The following is a 16996-nucleotide window of genomic DNA, read 5'->3' as shown; positions in this document are numbered from 1 at the left end:
CCTACTGGGCTCCATCATATCTACATTTAAAGCTGTGTATGGAATCTGCCTCGACCATATCTCTGCCTAATGCATTCCATCTGTTAAGTGTTCTTGTTGCAAGGTTTCAGTGGCAGTTCTCGAATTTGCCTGTATGATACAATGTCGCTGTTCAGCAAAATCATACTCTAAAGTCTTTTGAATAGCTAGCATCTCTGACTAAAAGACTGAAGACACATTTGAGAATCTCAAACAACATAAATTTTCTGCCAAACATCAACTCCAGATTCTTGTCTCTGTTGGTCTACAGATCCAACTGTGAAGTATGTGAAGCAGCAGATGGGGATTAGTCAGATTCTTTTCCTTGACTAGCATAATCTTGAAGTCTGCTGACAGGGATTCCCAAGGGGCTTGCATAACGAAGTCTACAATGTATTTCGTCGACACCTCTCTCAATGATTGTATTTGTGATTTCGAATGTATTGATAGATTTTATTGTACAATGAGTCCACCTGTTGCTATTAGAAGCTCTTCTGTCCCAAGTTAGTGCTCCGCTACCATGAATAGTGGCCCCATCATACTGGGGCCACGTGAGTAACATAATAGGGACCATTCAAGCTTGTTCGCACAAATGTTACTCATGTGGCCCCTGCATGATTAAGTGATTTGATGAAATATATGTCAATATTTTTTTGGGTTTGAACTGTCTGGATTCGAATCCTTCAGGGGTGAGGAGTTTTCTGCTGCATATTACCTTGGGGACCATTCAAGCTTTTTCGCACAAATGTTACTCACGTTGCCCAAGCATGATGAAGGAATTTGGTGAAATACCTGTCCCCAAATTGGTCAAAAAGAGCTATGGAAAGCGGGTTAAAGGTCTGACATCTTCCAGTTCTTTTGAACAGTCAACATGGCCCGGCAGTTAAAATACTGGACAGGCCAAGGTGCATAGAGCCCCGGCTGCCTGAGTTCGAATCCTTCAGGGGTGAGGGTATTAATGGTGTCTGCATAGTCATGGGATGTACCATGTTTTTCTTCACTGTCGAGGGAAGTTGAAAAATTAACTCTCCAAAGTTCACTTTTACATTATATTTTGATGGTCTAGCGCCTAGGGAAGCGATTCGCAAGGCACTCCTTACATTTTCAAAGACAAATTTTCCATTGATTGATTGATTGATGAAGATTAAGCCACCCAAGAGGTGGCACGGGCATGAATAGCCCGTAAATGGTGGCCCTTTTGAGCCATTACCAGTATCAAAAGATGATACTGGAGATCTGTGGAGGCGCAACTGCACCCTGCGTGACGGGAGATGTCTCCCGGACCAAATGGTGACCAAATGGTGAAATTTTCCATACTCTGCCAATGCTTATATTTGCTTGGGGTGAGGTGATACAGGACATGGTTTGTGATTAACAAGCGGATCAATGGCCTATAATACCCATTGCACCATTGATCCACTTGTTCATCTCAATCATGTCCTGTATCACCTCACCCCAAGTGAATATAAGCATGGGCAGAGTATGGAAAATTTGTCTTTGAAAATGTAAGGAGTGCCTTGCGAATCGCTTCCCTAGGCCCTAGACCATAAATTTACAGTAGTGGGAAAATGAACTTTATAGAGTTAATTTTTCAACTTCTCTTGACAGAGAAGAAAAATATAAGAAATATGGAGAATCTAGAATCTAGAAATATTGCTAGAATCACACACACACATATATATATATATATATATATATATATATATATATATATATATATATATATATATATATATATATATATATATATATATATATATATATATATAATATATCATATATATACCACGACCCAGAGATGGCTTCTTAAACCTTGCTGGAATCAACCTCACTGAGAACCAAATTACTCTCTTAAATCTGGGTATAAACTGTCACGTTATGTCCAGACCAAGTGAGATGGCCTGGAAAGTGGAGTTGGAGATCCTATTGGACGATATATTCCACCTAGAGAAGCAAAAGAAGGTTACCACTAAAGACACCTTGCAAGCAGAACTTTTTGCAAAAGGAGGAAAGTTTCGAAGTAACTACAGAAGCACCATACTGTCCCCCGAACTCAAAGCAGCAGCTAAGAGCCTTTGTGAGAACAAGGAGATAGTCATTAGGAGAGGTGACAAATCGCCAATATACGTCATTCTTAAAAAAGACGATTATCTGGCAAAAATGAACCTCATACTCTCTGACCAAATTAAATTCCAAATGGAAACGAAGGACGTCGTGTTGGTCGAGCAGTTAAGGGATCCTGTACGCCAGCAGAGTGCTCCTGGCAGTATGGGTTCGAGTCACTTCTAGGGTGTGAGTTTTCAGTTGCATATAGTCCTGGGGACCAGGACTATATGCAACTGAAATATATATATATATATATATATATATATATATATATATATATATATATATATATATATATATATATATATATATATATATATATTTCAAAGTCTCCCCACCAGGGTCGAAATACTGACCCTCCCCAGGATGCAACCCTTGTGGGGGATATCTACCATTGATTAATTTATGATTATTTAGAATGGACTGTATTTAATTGTATTTATTACTTAATTATTACTTCTGAGGGGACTTTATTTTTATGATTTATTATCACCAGTGAACTTCCTTTCACACATTTGGGGGTTTATAAATGCAGTTGACCACACCGTAGTGAAACGGTTGATATAATTTTATATACTAAACAGTAATTAAATAGTTAGTAACAATTTTACAAATGGGTTAGTTATAATATTAAACAGTCTCAGCTGTTTCTGTAGTGTTGGCAGGTCATCCAACATCAGACTTCCTCGGACCCGAGTATACCTTACTGGACCGGTATTAATGGTATCCGCCTGGTCATGGGATGTACCAATTCAATTGTTGTTTCATGTGATCAAAATTTACCTGCTAAAAAGTTACATTGTAAAAACTGACGACTACATGTAAAGCACAGGTGTTACACATGAAATTTGCATTATTAATAATAATAATAATAATAATATTTATTTAGGTAAAGGTACATACATAAAGAGATTTTACAAAGTTTGTTGGCTTTATAGATAGAGCTAGTACATACAATGCCTAAAGCCACTATTACGCAAAGCGTTTCGGGCAGGAAAAAACACTAATGACTAAAGCTTAAAACTAATGGGTAAAAAGAACAAAATGTGTTGAGTACAAATAAAAATAGAGGTAAAAGAGGGGGGAACATTGTTGAAAAAGCAGCACAAATACAATTACAAATTATTACAGAAAATTACATTCAAACAGCGTTGATTTGAAAAACAAGAAAAAACAAAAAACATACACGGGTTGACAACAGAGGGGTAAGGTAGGTTACAGGGAATTTATTAGGTATAGCTTCGTTTTTTTTTTTTTTTTTTTTTTTTTTTTTGAGATATATACAAGAGTTGTTACATTCTTGTAGAGCCACTAGTACGCGTAGCGTTTCGGGCAAGTCCTTAATCCTATGGTCCCTGGAATACGATCCCCTGCCGCGAAGAATCGTTTTTTCATCCAAGTACACATTTTACTGTTGCGTTAAACAGAGGCTACAGTTAAGGAATTGCGCCCAGTAAATCCTCCCCGGCCAGGATACGAACCCATGACATAGCGCTCGCGGAACGCCAGGCGAGTGTCTTACCACTACACCACGGAGACTGCTAACTGGTTGAAAGAGGAAACTGGTTGAGAGAGGTACAGTCTTTAACATGGTTGGGAAGGTTATATTATAATAAAGACTTCTTACCCTTGCGAGTGGTGTTTTCCTGCAGCATAAACAACTAACCTATTTATGAGTCATGTAGCCATAATAACAAGCAAATATAAGGGTTAGTTAGAAATTTAACACTTCCCTTTGTTTTGCAAAGTCTCGGCAGCAAATAGCAACTATTTTGAGTCACACTGCCTTCTTGGACTCGCTGGAAGTAATTTTCTAATCGTTGTGGGAGGCACACTCTCGCGGCTCAATTCCACCAACAATAATAATGGCTGCCTTCCCCTATCTACTGCCTCGGGCGTCATACTCTTCAGCGTTTCACTGAGATTTGGAAGGAGGATTTGGTTTGATGTCAGATTTCTATTGAATAAATAATTAATTTAGATGACTCGTTTTGTTTTGTTTTCAGTCCTGAGACTGATAATTTTAATGTAACATTAGCTAAATAGATTTTGTAGAACGTCACAGCAAATATTCTCGTTTTCTAGAGCAAAATTTGAAACTTATGCAATCTTTTTATGATTAACTAATATGTTTATTTATAATTGTATTAAAATAACCAACATCATTTTATTTCTGCCTGTTGCATTAACAATTTATGGGTGATGTGGAAGTTTTCCCACAACCTTACAACAAGCTGACTAACTTCTGGGTACTTTTTTTTTTTTTTTTTTTTTTTTTTGATATATACAAGAGTTGTTACATTCATGTACAGCCACTAGTACGCGTAGCGTTTCGGGCAAGTCCTTAATCCTATGGTCCCTGGAATACGATCCCCTGCCGCGAAGAATCGTTTTTTCATCCAAGTACACATTTTACTGTTGCGTTAAACAGAGGCTACAGTTAAGGAATTGCGCCCAGTAAATCCTCCCCGGCCAGGATACGAACCCATGACATAGCGCTCGCGGAACGCCAGGCGAGTGTCTTACCACTACACCACGGAGACTGTAGCTAAATAGAGTCTGTAGCTAAAACTTATTTACTGCAAGATGAACTGAGGCATTAGGTGATAGGAATGTGCCCAACCATTCCTGTTCCACCTGGAATTCGAACCTGGAACTCTCGATTTTTAGTCGAGAACGAACCCGACTGTATTACTGGGAATCTTATATATTATATTATATGCTTAAAGATTATATTCAGTTGCGATTTTGATTTCTCCTTCAGGTATTGAATTTGCTTCTTGAATGTCACTTTAGAATCTATCCACGCTCAAAGATATTGACATTATGTAACCTACTGAAGGTTAGTTGTAATTATTTTTATAATTATAATGTTTATTTAGGAAAGAGTACATACATAGAAAATGAGTTACATGGAGAATGTTTGATTTCTACATAGAGCAAGTATGTACTGTGCCTAAAGCCACTAATACGCATAGCGTTTTGGGCAAAATGTGGAAAAAACTTAAAAATTAAGACTTAAAACTAATTGAGATCAAAAGCATGAATTGAACTGAAGTAGAAAAAAAGAGTGACAATAATTACATGTTGAATGAATTATTACATGGAACAGCAGAAACTGCAACAGAACAGCAGATAGTGATTGTAACTATATAAACTGTTAAACTACAATTTTATATAGCTTGATAGCTAATACTTGAATAGCTTGAGTTACCTCATCCTTCTGTGTGTATTTTACTTCAATAAACTTATTTTAATTTCAAGTTCAATTTCTAAGCTTATGCATAAAAGATACCAGCAGTTTTACAAGTTAGTCATTAATCATTAAAGTTTGATAATAGCAAGACATTTAGGATGTATTGGAGGTTACAAGGAGTTGATTAGGTAGCACTTAGTTTTTATCTTAAACTGGTTGAGAGAGGGACAGTCTTTGACGTGATTGGGAAGGTCGTTTCACATTTTGGGACCCTTGATTTGCAGAGCATTTCTACTTTGATTAAGTCGCACTCGGAATATCAAATGTATATTTGGTTCTCGTGTGGAGCCCATGGGTTCTGTAAAAACCCTATTGAAAGCGTTTAAGGTCAGGATTAGCATTACAGCTCAGAGTTTTATATATAAAGAGTACACTTGAAAGGATGTGCAGTGACTTAATATTTAACATATTCAAGGATTTAGGCAAGAGGGTCCGGGTGCTGCCTGGGGCCAAAGTTAGTTATTGTTCTAATAGCTGATTTGTGTTAGGTAATTAGAGGACGTAGATGATTTTTGGTAGTAGAACTCCAAGCACAGAAATATTCCCTGATATCCTCAAAAAAGCAAGAGTAACGCCAGTCCATAAAGGAGGCAATCCGGCGGACATAAACAATTATAGACCAATATCAAATCTACCCATTCTATCACAAATATTTGAAAAAATTATTTACAAACAGCTCTATTCCTACCTCGTAAAATTCGACATACTCAGCCCCTGCCAGTTTGGCTTCCGGTCCCAAAAGAGCACCAATGATGCAATCATTAGTCTCCTTGACATTATCTACTCAGCCCTTGACAAAAATGAGTTTCCGATTGGACTCTTCATTGACCTAAGAAAAGCCTTTGATACTGTTAATCACAACTACCTCTTATTTAAACTCCAGCATTATGGAATCCGAGGCCTTGCCCTTGACTACATCCGATCCTATCTTAGTGACAGACATCAATATGTAACCATCAATTATACAACTTCTTCCACTCTACCAATTACCGTTGGAGTGCCACAGGGCAGCATCTTAGGACCTCTTCTATTTCTTATATATATAAACGATCTGCCTAATGTCTCTAATATTCTCAAACCTATATTGTTTGCTGACGATACTACCCTTATCTACTCAAACCTCAACCCACATACACTAAATAATGTTGTGAATAATGAATTAAAAAAAGTCCACTTATGGATGTCAACGAACAAACTAACATTAAACATCGAAAAGACTTACTACATCTTATTTGGAAGCAAATCATCAAATGCAATTCAGCTACAGATAGACAACATTAACATCAGTAATAAAAATGATGGCAAGTTTCTTGGCCTATTCCTAGACAAGAGACTCAACTTCAGCACCCACATTCAACACATAACTAAGAAAGTCTCTAAGACAGTTGGTATACTCTCCAAAATCAGATATTATGTTCCTAACTCTGCTCTCCTCTCACTATATTATGCACTAATCTACCCCTATCTTAATTATGGTATTTGTGCATGGGGGTCTACCACTGCAAACCACCTTAAGCCCATCATCACACAGCAAAAATCTGCTATCAGAATAATAACTAACTCTGCTTTCAGACAACACTCAGCTCCCTTGTTTAAATCCCTAAACTTGCTAAATATTAACTCCCTCCACACATTCTCTTGTGTCAACTACATTTACAAAACCCTGTTCTTAAATGCAAACCATGCTCTGAAACTCTCCCTGGACAGATGTAATAGGACCCATTATCACCACACCAGAAATAAATATCTCTTTGATATCCCCAGGGTCAAACTTAATCTGTGTAAACACTCTATGCAAATTAAGGGACCTAGTCTATGGAACTCACTCCCTAGTGAATTGAAAAACTGTAAAACTTTTGCCTTATTTAAAAGCAAAACCAAAAAGTACCTAACTTCATCTATTTAGTTTCCTACACTGAGCTTTAAATTTGCTCTGTACCTAGTGTTACCCAATCTCCTAATTTTTTATGTAATATCAAACAACCTTATCATTGTGTTCATTGCTGTCTTCTTTTATGTGCTAGCCATATGCTGTATTGTGACTACCAATTTTTGTCAACTACCATTCAAGCTGTCATTGCAATCAATCTTATATTGTTTCTGCTGTATTGTGCCTACCAATTTGTTGTCAACTACCATTTTAAGCTGTCATTGCAATCAATCATAGCTACCTATGTGCTTTAATATACTGTACCTATAATTTTCTCTCATCTTTTTTTTTCATTCCATGTAATCTGTTATCATTTTTTTGTATATAAATTTTGCAAGTATTTACCTCCTTAAAATTTTCTTAGATTAAGGACCTGCCCGAAACGCTGCGCGTGCTAGTGGCTTTACAAGACTGTAATTACCATATTTGTATCCTCACATTCCTTATGTACATTCTTGTATATGCATAAATAAATAAATAAATAAATAAATAAAAGATACCTAATATCTTGAATGCGTAGGTGCCTGTCTGGAGCGTTGCCATCTAGTGTCATTGACTAAGATTTCTGTGCAGATAATTTTAGCCCTAAAATGATGCATTCTGGTGTTACTTTATCTTGCGCCATTTGTGCTTTATTCAAAAGTGAAGGACCTGTGACGATTACTGCTATGTCTTCAGTATAGCTCAGCAACTTGATCCCTTTTGATTGATCAACACATTGATGGTGAATATCATTAAAACTCCACATTGTTTACATTTTGATTCATAAAGAAACACACCGAGAAATGCTAGGCCAATATTGTCACTCCAATGCATTTAACCTAAAGTTACAATATGAATATGTCACCTACATCGTTACTAGTTATGAGGTTCTACCAACGTAACTTGATTATCTGCATACCAACCTTTATCTCCATAAAAGTAGAATTAAATAGTTAATTATTTTATTTGTAAATTCATACAAATATCCCATGAGATCTCTGAATAGGACCTAATGTATATAATTTAAAGGAATAAACATCCCATACCCAAAATGTTTCACAGTGTCAAAGGTTAAAAATAGATATTTTTCCAGGTATTCGAAATAAAAACGTTCTTCTGAAATTCTCACATATCAATCTAAGACCTTTCAGTGGAACTTCTATGCAATCAATCGACTTACCAATAATAAAACTTTCATATAACTTAATATTTTTCCCTAAGGTTTGATGAAGGTATACAATTTCTAAGTCATATACAAATCAACAATTTTGTGAAACATAACCAATTTACCACTGATATCTGTTAGTATAAATTCCATGCATAACTGGAGGGTACTGCAAGTTTCAACTCTGAAATTATGCAATACTGAGATGGTAAAATCTTAAACTAATACATAAAAACCTTGAAGGTCTGTTAATATGTTACAATATATTATAAAACAATTGTCATTTTTTTAAACAATAACACAGGAATGGAGACGCTTTTTTAGTAAAGGCACTGGCAAAAAGCTCCAAACCAGAGTGGTTTACAACAGGTTTTTGCCAAAACCATAACACATAGTTAAAACAATAACATCCGGTTAGAAAGGGTGAGAAGTACTGTATACAAATCCACAAGAATTTGTGAATGCATCAAATTGTTCATTTTATGCATCACGCAATTGTGATTTCTGTTTGAAAGAATGAGAAGTAATGAGAAATAAGAGTAAATGAGTAAAGATAGAGAAATGAGAAGTGGCTGTTGCTGAAATCATAACATCCGGTAAAAATAATAACATCCGGTTAAAAAAGGGTGAGTTCATAGACTGTTCATTTACAAAGGGAGTAGTCTATTACATACCATCTGTTTAGAATTCTAGAGAGGACAGTCTATGCAATACCGTCTGTTTCTGAAACCGTAGGGGACGGTTGTAGTCGTCAATTACACTACTGATATTTGGCCAGAAGGTGATGATTGCTGACAAATCCCGGCAGGGACTCAATGATATATTTATATTATGCTAGTTATCTTTAAAAGTTTATGTTTCTAATTGATTTTCTTCTTTAAATTTAGTTATTTGTTATGTCGTCTGTCTTTATATTTTATCTATTAATGTTGCTAAAATTGAGAGCATTGGCATAAATCACTAATAAACTTGAAATTTTGTCAATTATACTAATATAAAGTATAACTGAAAGGATCGGTGATAGGTACATATTGTAATTTTTAATTATAAATATATATAGAAAGTGTTTTACATTTTGTAAATTCTGCTAGTTTAAAAATGTTCAGCTATTTAGGTGTAGAGTTTTTAATATAACTGTCTTTATTTGACTGTCTTTATTTATCTGTCTTTATTTGACTGTCTTTATTTAACTCTCTTTATTTGGCTATCCAGAACTATCTCTGAGTCTTTATTTCATTGTCCTTATTTTCCTGTATATTTAATGTTTTTTTATTTGAATGTGTTTATTTTCAAGTCTATTTAACTGTCTTTTTTATGGATTGTCCTTAATTCTCCCACCCTAGGCATTAACATTGGTGTTCCCCAGGGCAGCATACTTGGCCGTCTCCTCTGTCTCATTTACATTAATGACCTTCCAAATGCCTCTCAACACCTCAAACCAACCTTATTTGTAAATGATACAACCTTCATTTTCTCCAGTCTTAGCCCATTTATTCTGAATGATACAGTGAATACTCAACTGAATGAAGTCCATCTTTAGATAACTGGTAACAAATTACCCCTTAACATTGATAAAACTTTCTATATTTTGTTGGTAATAAATCAATTGATCAAATTAATCTAAGAATTAACAATATCCAAATTAGTAACAAAGTAGATGATAAATTCCTTGATGTTCTCATTGATAACAAGCTTAATTTCCAGGGACACATTCAAAACATACCTAAAAAATAAATCTAAAATGGTTGACATTCCTTCTAAAATCAGATATTATGTATCTCACCCTGCCCTGGTAATGCTCTATTACTCTCTCATTTATCCTTATCTCACATATTGTGTCTGTGCCTGGGGTTCTACTACCCAAAATGATCTACGACCTCTAATTTCTAAACACAAATCAGCAATTAGAATAATTACAAACTCTGGCCCCAAACAGCACTCGGCCCCCTTACTTATTAAACCTTGAATATGTTAGATATTGACCTTCCCAATCACGACTATCCCTCTCTCAACCACTTTAAGAGAGAAACTAAGTACTACCTGATCAACTCCATGTAACCTGCCTTACTTCCTAAATGTCGACCTATGTCTTGCTATTATTAAATATTAATTATAAATGACTAAACTAGTAAAACTGCTGATATCTTTTATGTATAAGCTTCAAGATAATTGTAGTCCTTCTGTTAATTTAGTTAACATTACTATCTGCTGTTCTGCTGGAATTTCTGTTGCTTCATACAACATGTAATTATTGTCATGTTTTTATTTTTGTTCTTCTTCCGTTCAATTTTGGTTTTGATCTCAATTAGTTTTAAGTCTTATTTTTAAAGTTTATTTTCCCACTTCGTGCCCAAATCACTGCACATATTAGTGGCTTCAGACATAGTATATACTTCCTCTATCTAAAAATCCAACATTCTTTTTGTGTCTCACTGTGTATGTATGTACTTTTCTTTCAATAAACATTATTATTATTGTAATTATTATTACTTATTTGAATGGCTTCAACATTTTTAATGCCTTTTCTTATATTCTTGTGGCTCATAATTGTGAGCACGGGGAAGGAATTATAAAAATAAGCTTTTTTTACTATACAAAAAATTCCTATCATACACTTGCCATTCTCAGGCCGCGCGTGAGGCTGCTATGGAGGGTCGGGTGCAGCATGTGAGAGCTTGGCTCAACGCTGGAGGGGATGTCAATGCCACTACCACGGTCTCTGACAAACTTGGACCTGGCATGTCTCTTCTGGCTGCTGCTTGTTACCAAGGCCAGGCCGTTGTGGTACGGGAACTGCTCAAGAACCCCATGACACATCTCAACACCCGTCATGACACGGAGTGTGGCATGAACTGTACCCCAATGTATATAGCTGCCCACTCTGGATATGACGACTGCGTCAGTGTTCTCCTTACCTCAAAACTGAAGGTATTTTTAAATTTTGCACTTTTATTTACATATATCTACAACCCTTAATTACCTCTGACCCCAAATTACTCAAAAAATCAGCAATTACATCAATCATAAATTCCAGTCCCAGACACCACTCTGCTCTTACTAAAATCTTTGAACATGTTAAATATCAAGATTCTGTGCACACTCTCAATTGTTCTGTCTATATATACTTTCCTATTATGAAAATAGATGTAAAGAAGCAAAAGGCAACATGAAAAGCACACGGAGAGCCATCTCTAACATCCTAGGATCTGAACATCATTCACATATCCAGATAAAACTCTCCATGGATGGTTATACACCTGCAACAGATTTAGAAACGGCAACTATACAATACAATACAATTTTATTTAGGTAAGGTACATACATACAATAAATTTTTACAAGGATTGGTTGACTTATAGGTAGAGCTAGTACATACAATGCCTAAAGCCACTATTACGCAAAGCGTTTCGGGCATGAATTTAATAGCTTCTAACTGACTAGCTGACTAACTTAATAGCTTAATAACTGAATTTAATAGCTTCTTTTAATCAGTTGGTGCTAACCAACATATGGACAGATGTTGTGTCCATATGGACAGAATAATGTTGTGTCCATCATTCACTCACTAAAAACCAAAGCTGGGAATATTAATGAAATACCATCCATGGTATACAAGAGTGTCTCCCATGCCCTTGCGCCTCCCATAACTCTGCTGTTCAACAAATCCCTAGAGTGTCATACCTTCTCTGATATCCACAAAAAAGCACTAGTAACGCCAGTTCATAAAGGAGGCAATCAGACAGACATAAACAATTACAGAAAAATATCAAATCTACCTATATCATCAAAAATATTTTAAAAAATTATTTACAGATAGCTCTACTCCTACCTCATAAAATTCAACATACTAAGTCCCTGTCAGTTTGGCTTCCACTCCCAAAAGCGTACCAACGATGCAATTGTTAGTCTGCTTGATATAATCTACTCAGCCCTTGACAAAAATGAGTTTCCGATTGGACTCTTCATTGACCTAAGAAAGGCCTTTGATAATGTTAACCATAACTACCTCTTACTTGAACTCCACCATTATGGAATCTGGGCCTTTCCCTGAACTATATCCGATCCTATCTTAGTGATAGACAGAAATATGTAGCCATCATTGATATAACTTCTCCCACTCTACCATTAACCATAGGAGTGCCACTGGGCAGCATCCTAGGACCTCTACTACTTCTTATATACATCAATGCCTAATGTCTCTAACATTCTTAAACCTATATTATTGGCTGATGATACTACCCTCATCTACTCAGACCCCAACAAACACACACACTAAATAATGCTGTGAATAATGAATTAAAAAAAGTCCACTTGTGGATGTCAACCAACAAACTCACACTAAACATAAAAAAAGACCTACTTCATCTTATTTGGAACAAAATCAACAAATTCAATTCAGCTTCAGATAGACAATGTTAACATCAGCAATAAAAATGATGGAAAGTTCCTTGGCCTATACATAGACAAGAGACTCAACTTCAGCACCTACATACAACACATAACTAAGAAAGTCTCACAAACGGTTGGTATACTCTCTAAAATCAGATATTATGTTCCAAACTCTGCTCTCCTATTAATATACTATGCGCTAATCTATCCTTATGGTATCTGTGCATGGGGTATCTGTGAGCATATGGTATCTGTGCATGGGGTTCAACCACTGAAATCTACCTCAAACCCATCATCACCCAGCAAAAATTTGCTATCAGAACAATAACAATCTCTGCTTTCGGACAACACTCAACCCCTTTGTTTAAATCCCTAAACATGCTAAACATAAACTCACTCCACACATTCTCTAGTGCCATTTACATTTACAAAATCCTGTTCTTAAATGCAAACTCTTCTTCTGAAACTTTTCCTGGACAGATGTAATAGGACCCATAATCACCACACCAGAAATAAATATATCTTTGATATCCCCAGAGTCAAACTCAATCAGATTCAGATTCAGATTCAGATGTTTATTCAGGTAAGGTATATACATACAAGTGATGTTACATTAATGGATTGATATATAGATAGAGCTAGTACATACAATGCCTAAAGCCACTATTACGCAATGCGTTTCGGGCAAGAAAAACATTAATATCTAGAACTTAATACTAATTGAGCATAAAGAATAAAAGATGTTGAGAACAAATACAAATAAAGATAAAAAAAAAAGGGGGAACATGACTGAAAAAGCAGCACAAATACAATAGGTTGACAAACAGTGTTGAATAAAAAAAAAAAAAAAAAAAAAAAAAAAAAAAAAAAAAAAACAGACATGGGTTGACAATAGAGGAGTGAGGTAGATTACAGGGAATTTATTAGGTAGTGTTTAGTTTTTATCTTAAACTGGTTGAGAGAGGTACAGTCTTTAACATGGTTGGGAAGGTCATTCCACATTCTGGGCCCCTTGATTTGCAGAGCATTTCTAGTTTGATTAAGACGTACTCTAGGAATATCAAAACTGTATTTATTTCTGGTGTGGTGCTCATGGGTTCTGTTACAACCTTCTATGAAGCTTTTAAGATCAGGATTGGCATTATAGTTTAGCGTTTTATATATGTATAATACACATGAGAGAATGTGCAGTGACTTAATATCTAACATATTAAGAGATTTGAGTAGGGGTACCGAGTGATGTCTGGGGCCAGAGTTGGATATTGTATCGTTATATTGTTTTGTTATATTATATTGTTAGATATAATCTGTGTAAATACTCTATTCAAATAAAGAGATCTAGTTTATGGAACTCATTCTAAAACGAATTGAAAATCTGTCCAACGTTTGCCTTATTCAAAACTAAAACTAAAAAGGTACCTAATATCCTTACAGTTTATTTCTGGTGTGGTGATATTTATTTCTGGTGTGGTGATTAGAGGTTTTATTACATCTGTCAAGAAAGAGTTTCAGTTCAGGATTTGCATTTAGGAACAAGGTTTTGTACATGTAAATAGCACAAGAGAATGTATGGAGTGAGTTTATGTTTAACATGTTTAGGGATCTAAACAAGGAGGCTGAATGTTGTCTGAAAATAAAAAACAGAGTATAAAAATTCGCTCCCCCATTTACTAGATCAATAATCATTCATAGTTTGTACTTGTCTCTTGTCCAGAAGATAAAGTTTCTATCCCCAGCTGACTTGAGATATACTTACACATGTTATATATAATCCTTAACATCAGTCAACATTGATGAAAGCTTCCAACATAATCATCAACAAACATGAGTAAACTCAGGTAAACTCAGGTAAACTGAGGTAAACTCATGTAAACTCAGGTAAACCGAGGTAAACTCAGGTAAACTCAAGTAAACTCAGGTAAACTGATGTAAACTCAGGTAAACTGATGTAAACTCAGGTAAACTGATATAAACTCAGGTAAACTGATGTAAACTCAGGTAAACTCAGGTCAGTGACGTGTGGCTGCCAGTTCGATGCCCTGTATATTTATTAACATTTTCTCCTATGGTTGTTGGTCTTTGCTTTTATTTTAGAAGAGTTTGAGGGGTGAATATTGTCTTGTTGAATCCTTTAAAGCATTTTCATAGTCTAATGATCGGCAGTTAGAGCTGACAAATACCATTTATTTCCCTGACGATTGTAATATTGAACTTTATTTTTAAAATTATAATAAAATCCAAGACTATTCTTTTCAGTGCCACATTGATCTGTCAGTTCCTGCAAGAATAGCAGGCAAAGTAAACATGACTGCTATCATGGCTGCTGCCGCTCAAAGACACTGGAAGGTCGTGTGGATAATCCTTGACGTCCACGTCAAGATGACATGTGAAGAAGCAGACTTTGTCATCACCAAAGCCGCTGATAATAATCAGTGGGATATTGTACATCAGGTCCTTAGACGAAACTTGCCGTTGCCAACTAAGACGTTCAAGAGCTTGATCCAGAGAGCTGACGATCAGGGGCTGTGGGAAAGTGTGTTCACAGTCCTCCAGCAGAATTTTAGGTATAAGGATGAATGTCTTTGTGAAGTGCTGTCAAAGATGGTGACAAGGCGGCACTGGAAGAGGATAACCGAGTTACTCACTTTAGTGGATACGAAGTTCGATGAGGCTTTGGCTAAGGCTGCCCTTGCCGAAGATCTTGAAGAGGTTAGAAATACCATCAAGAAATATGACGAAGAGACGCTGGACGGGACTCGGCTGGTGGTGGCAGCAGGCGGGACGAGTGACGAGGTTGCCTATCTCCTCTACCGCTCCTACTGCACCGGTAAAGACGTGGTTTATAAGAATTCTCTACTCCTAGCTGCCATGAATGGCCACCTAGAAATACTGATGCAACTGTTCGACCGTCATTTAAAATATTACACCTACAGTTTTCTTAGTCGGGCCAGGCACTTAGCAGCGGAGGGAAGATTTGAAGATACCGAAAAGCTTCTTCAAACTGCATTATCATCGAAAGCTAAAAGTATGTGCTCTTGAACGCACAGATAGATTACTGGTTATTAGTGAAATAATCAGTAATATTAGTGAAGATTACTGATATTAGTGAAATTAGTGCCATATATAGTCTAGGTTTAAATTTAAAATACCCAAAGTCATTGATAAAGCTGCCTAATTACTCGTAACACTTTCTTTAGTTTGATAAAAGTAAGAAGAATACAATAATTATGCCATTTAATGATAATTTCAATGAAATTCATACATTACTATAATAATTTCATATCACTGTAGCATTTACAAATCATAAAAAGCCATCTCACTTCAAATTCCATTGGATGTACGTATAAAATTCTCTGTAAAGATTGTAATAAGTTCTATGTTGGTCAAGTAAGTATAAACATCTTTACCAAAGAATAAATTAACACAAATATATTATAAGAACAGGTCAAGAGTCCAATGCATTGTTTGGTCACTTAATGGATTTTAATCATTCAATTAATAGGACCAATTCATGCAAAATTGTCGGGTAAATCAATTACAAAAAACAATTTTATTAAATCTTAATTTATAAAATGTAGTGAATTAGATAATATTAATGTAAGTCCATGATTATATAAATTATATAGCTTTATAATTTGTAAGATTTGTGATAGGTGTAAAATTATGTAAAGGATAAGTGTATGTGTGGTACATTCCAAGAATGAGGCAATACCCATTTAATTATCCAGTAATTCATGTCACTGGTACTGTGTACGTTTAGGGGTGATCCTGGATGACATGGGTTCGAATCCTGGCCGGGTCAAAGAGTTCTTAGTGATATATGGCTTGCGCGTTCATGCAGCTTTCTCATATATATATATATATATATATATATATATATATATATATATATATATATATATATATATATATATATATATATATATATATATATATATATATATATATATATATATATATATGCGAAAAATCCACAGAGAAATATGAAATGAGGTGAACGTTTCGGCTTGTTAAAGTCTTTGTCAAAGGCAAAGGCTTTAACAAGCCGAAACGTTCACCTCATTTCATATTTCTCTGTGGATTTTCCGCATAAAATGATCAGTGTTTTGTGATCGTCAATTGCATATGTATATATATATATATATATATA

The 16996-nt window shown here is 35.5% G+C and overlaps 1 protein-coding gene across 3 annotated transcripts in view; it reads left to right on the top strand.

Moving 5' to 3' along the window:
- Positions 1-16704, top strand: part of LOC123772853 (uncharacterized) — a 603147-nt gene extending 586443 nt beyond the window's left edge. For 2 of the 3 annotated variants that reach the window (XM_069323344.1, XM_045766194.2), the window contains exons 3-4: positions 11086-11385; positions 15103-16704. In XM_069323344.1, coding sequence (XP_069179445.1) covers positions 11086-11385; positions 15103-15885 — 1083 coding nt within the window. In that variant the 3' untranslated portion in view covers positions 15886-16704. The remainder of the gene's footprint in view (positions 1-11085; positions 11386-15102) is intronic. The other variant, XM_069323343.1, reaches the window with a different exon arrangement.
- Positions 16705-16996: the final 292 nt, after the last annotated feature.

This window comes from Procambarus clarkii, chromosome 12, assembly GCF_040958095.1.
Source record: "Procambarus clarkii isolate CNS0578487 chromosome 12, FALCON_Pclarkii_2.0, whole genome shotgun sequence".
In the NCBI taxonomy this organism is placed as follows: Eukaryota; Metazoa; Arthropoda; class Malacostraca; order Decapoda; family Cambaridae; genus Procambarus; species Procambarus clarkii.
The sequence above is the reverse complement of the archived record's forward strand: the minus strand, read 5'-3'. Positions and strand labels throughout refer to the sequence as shown.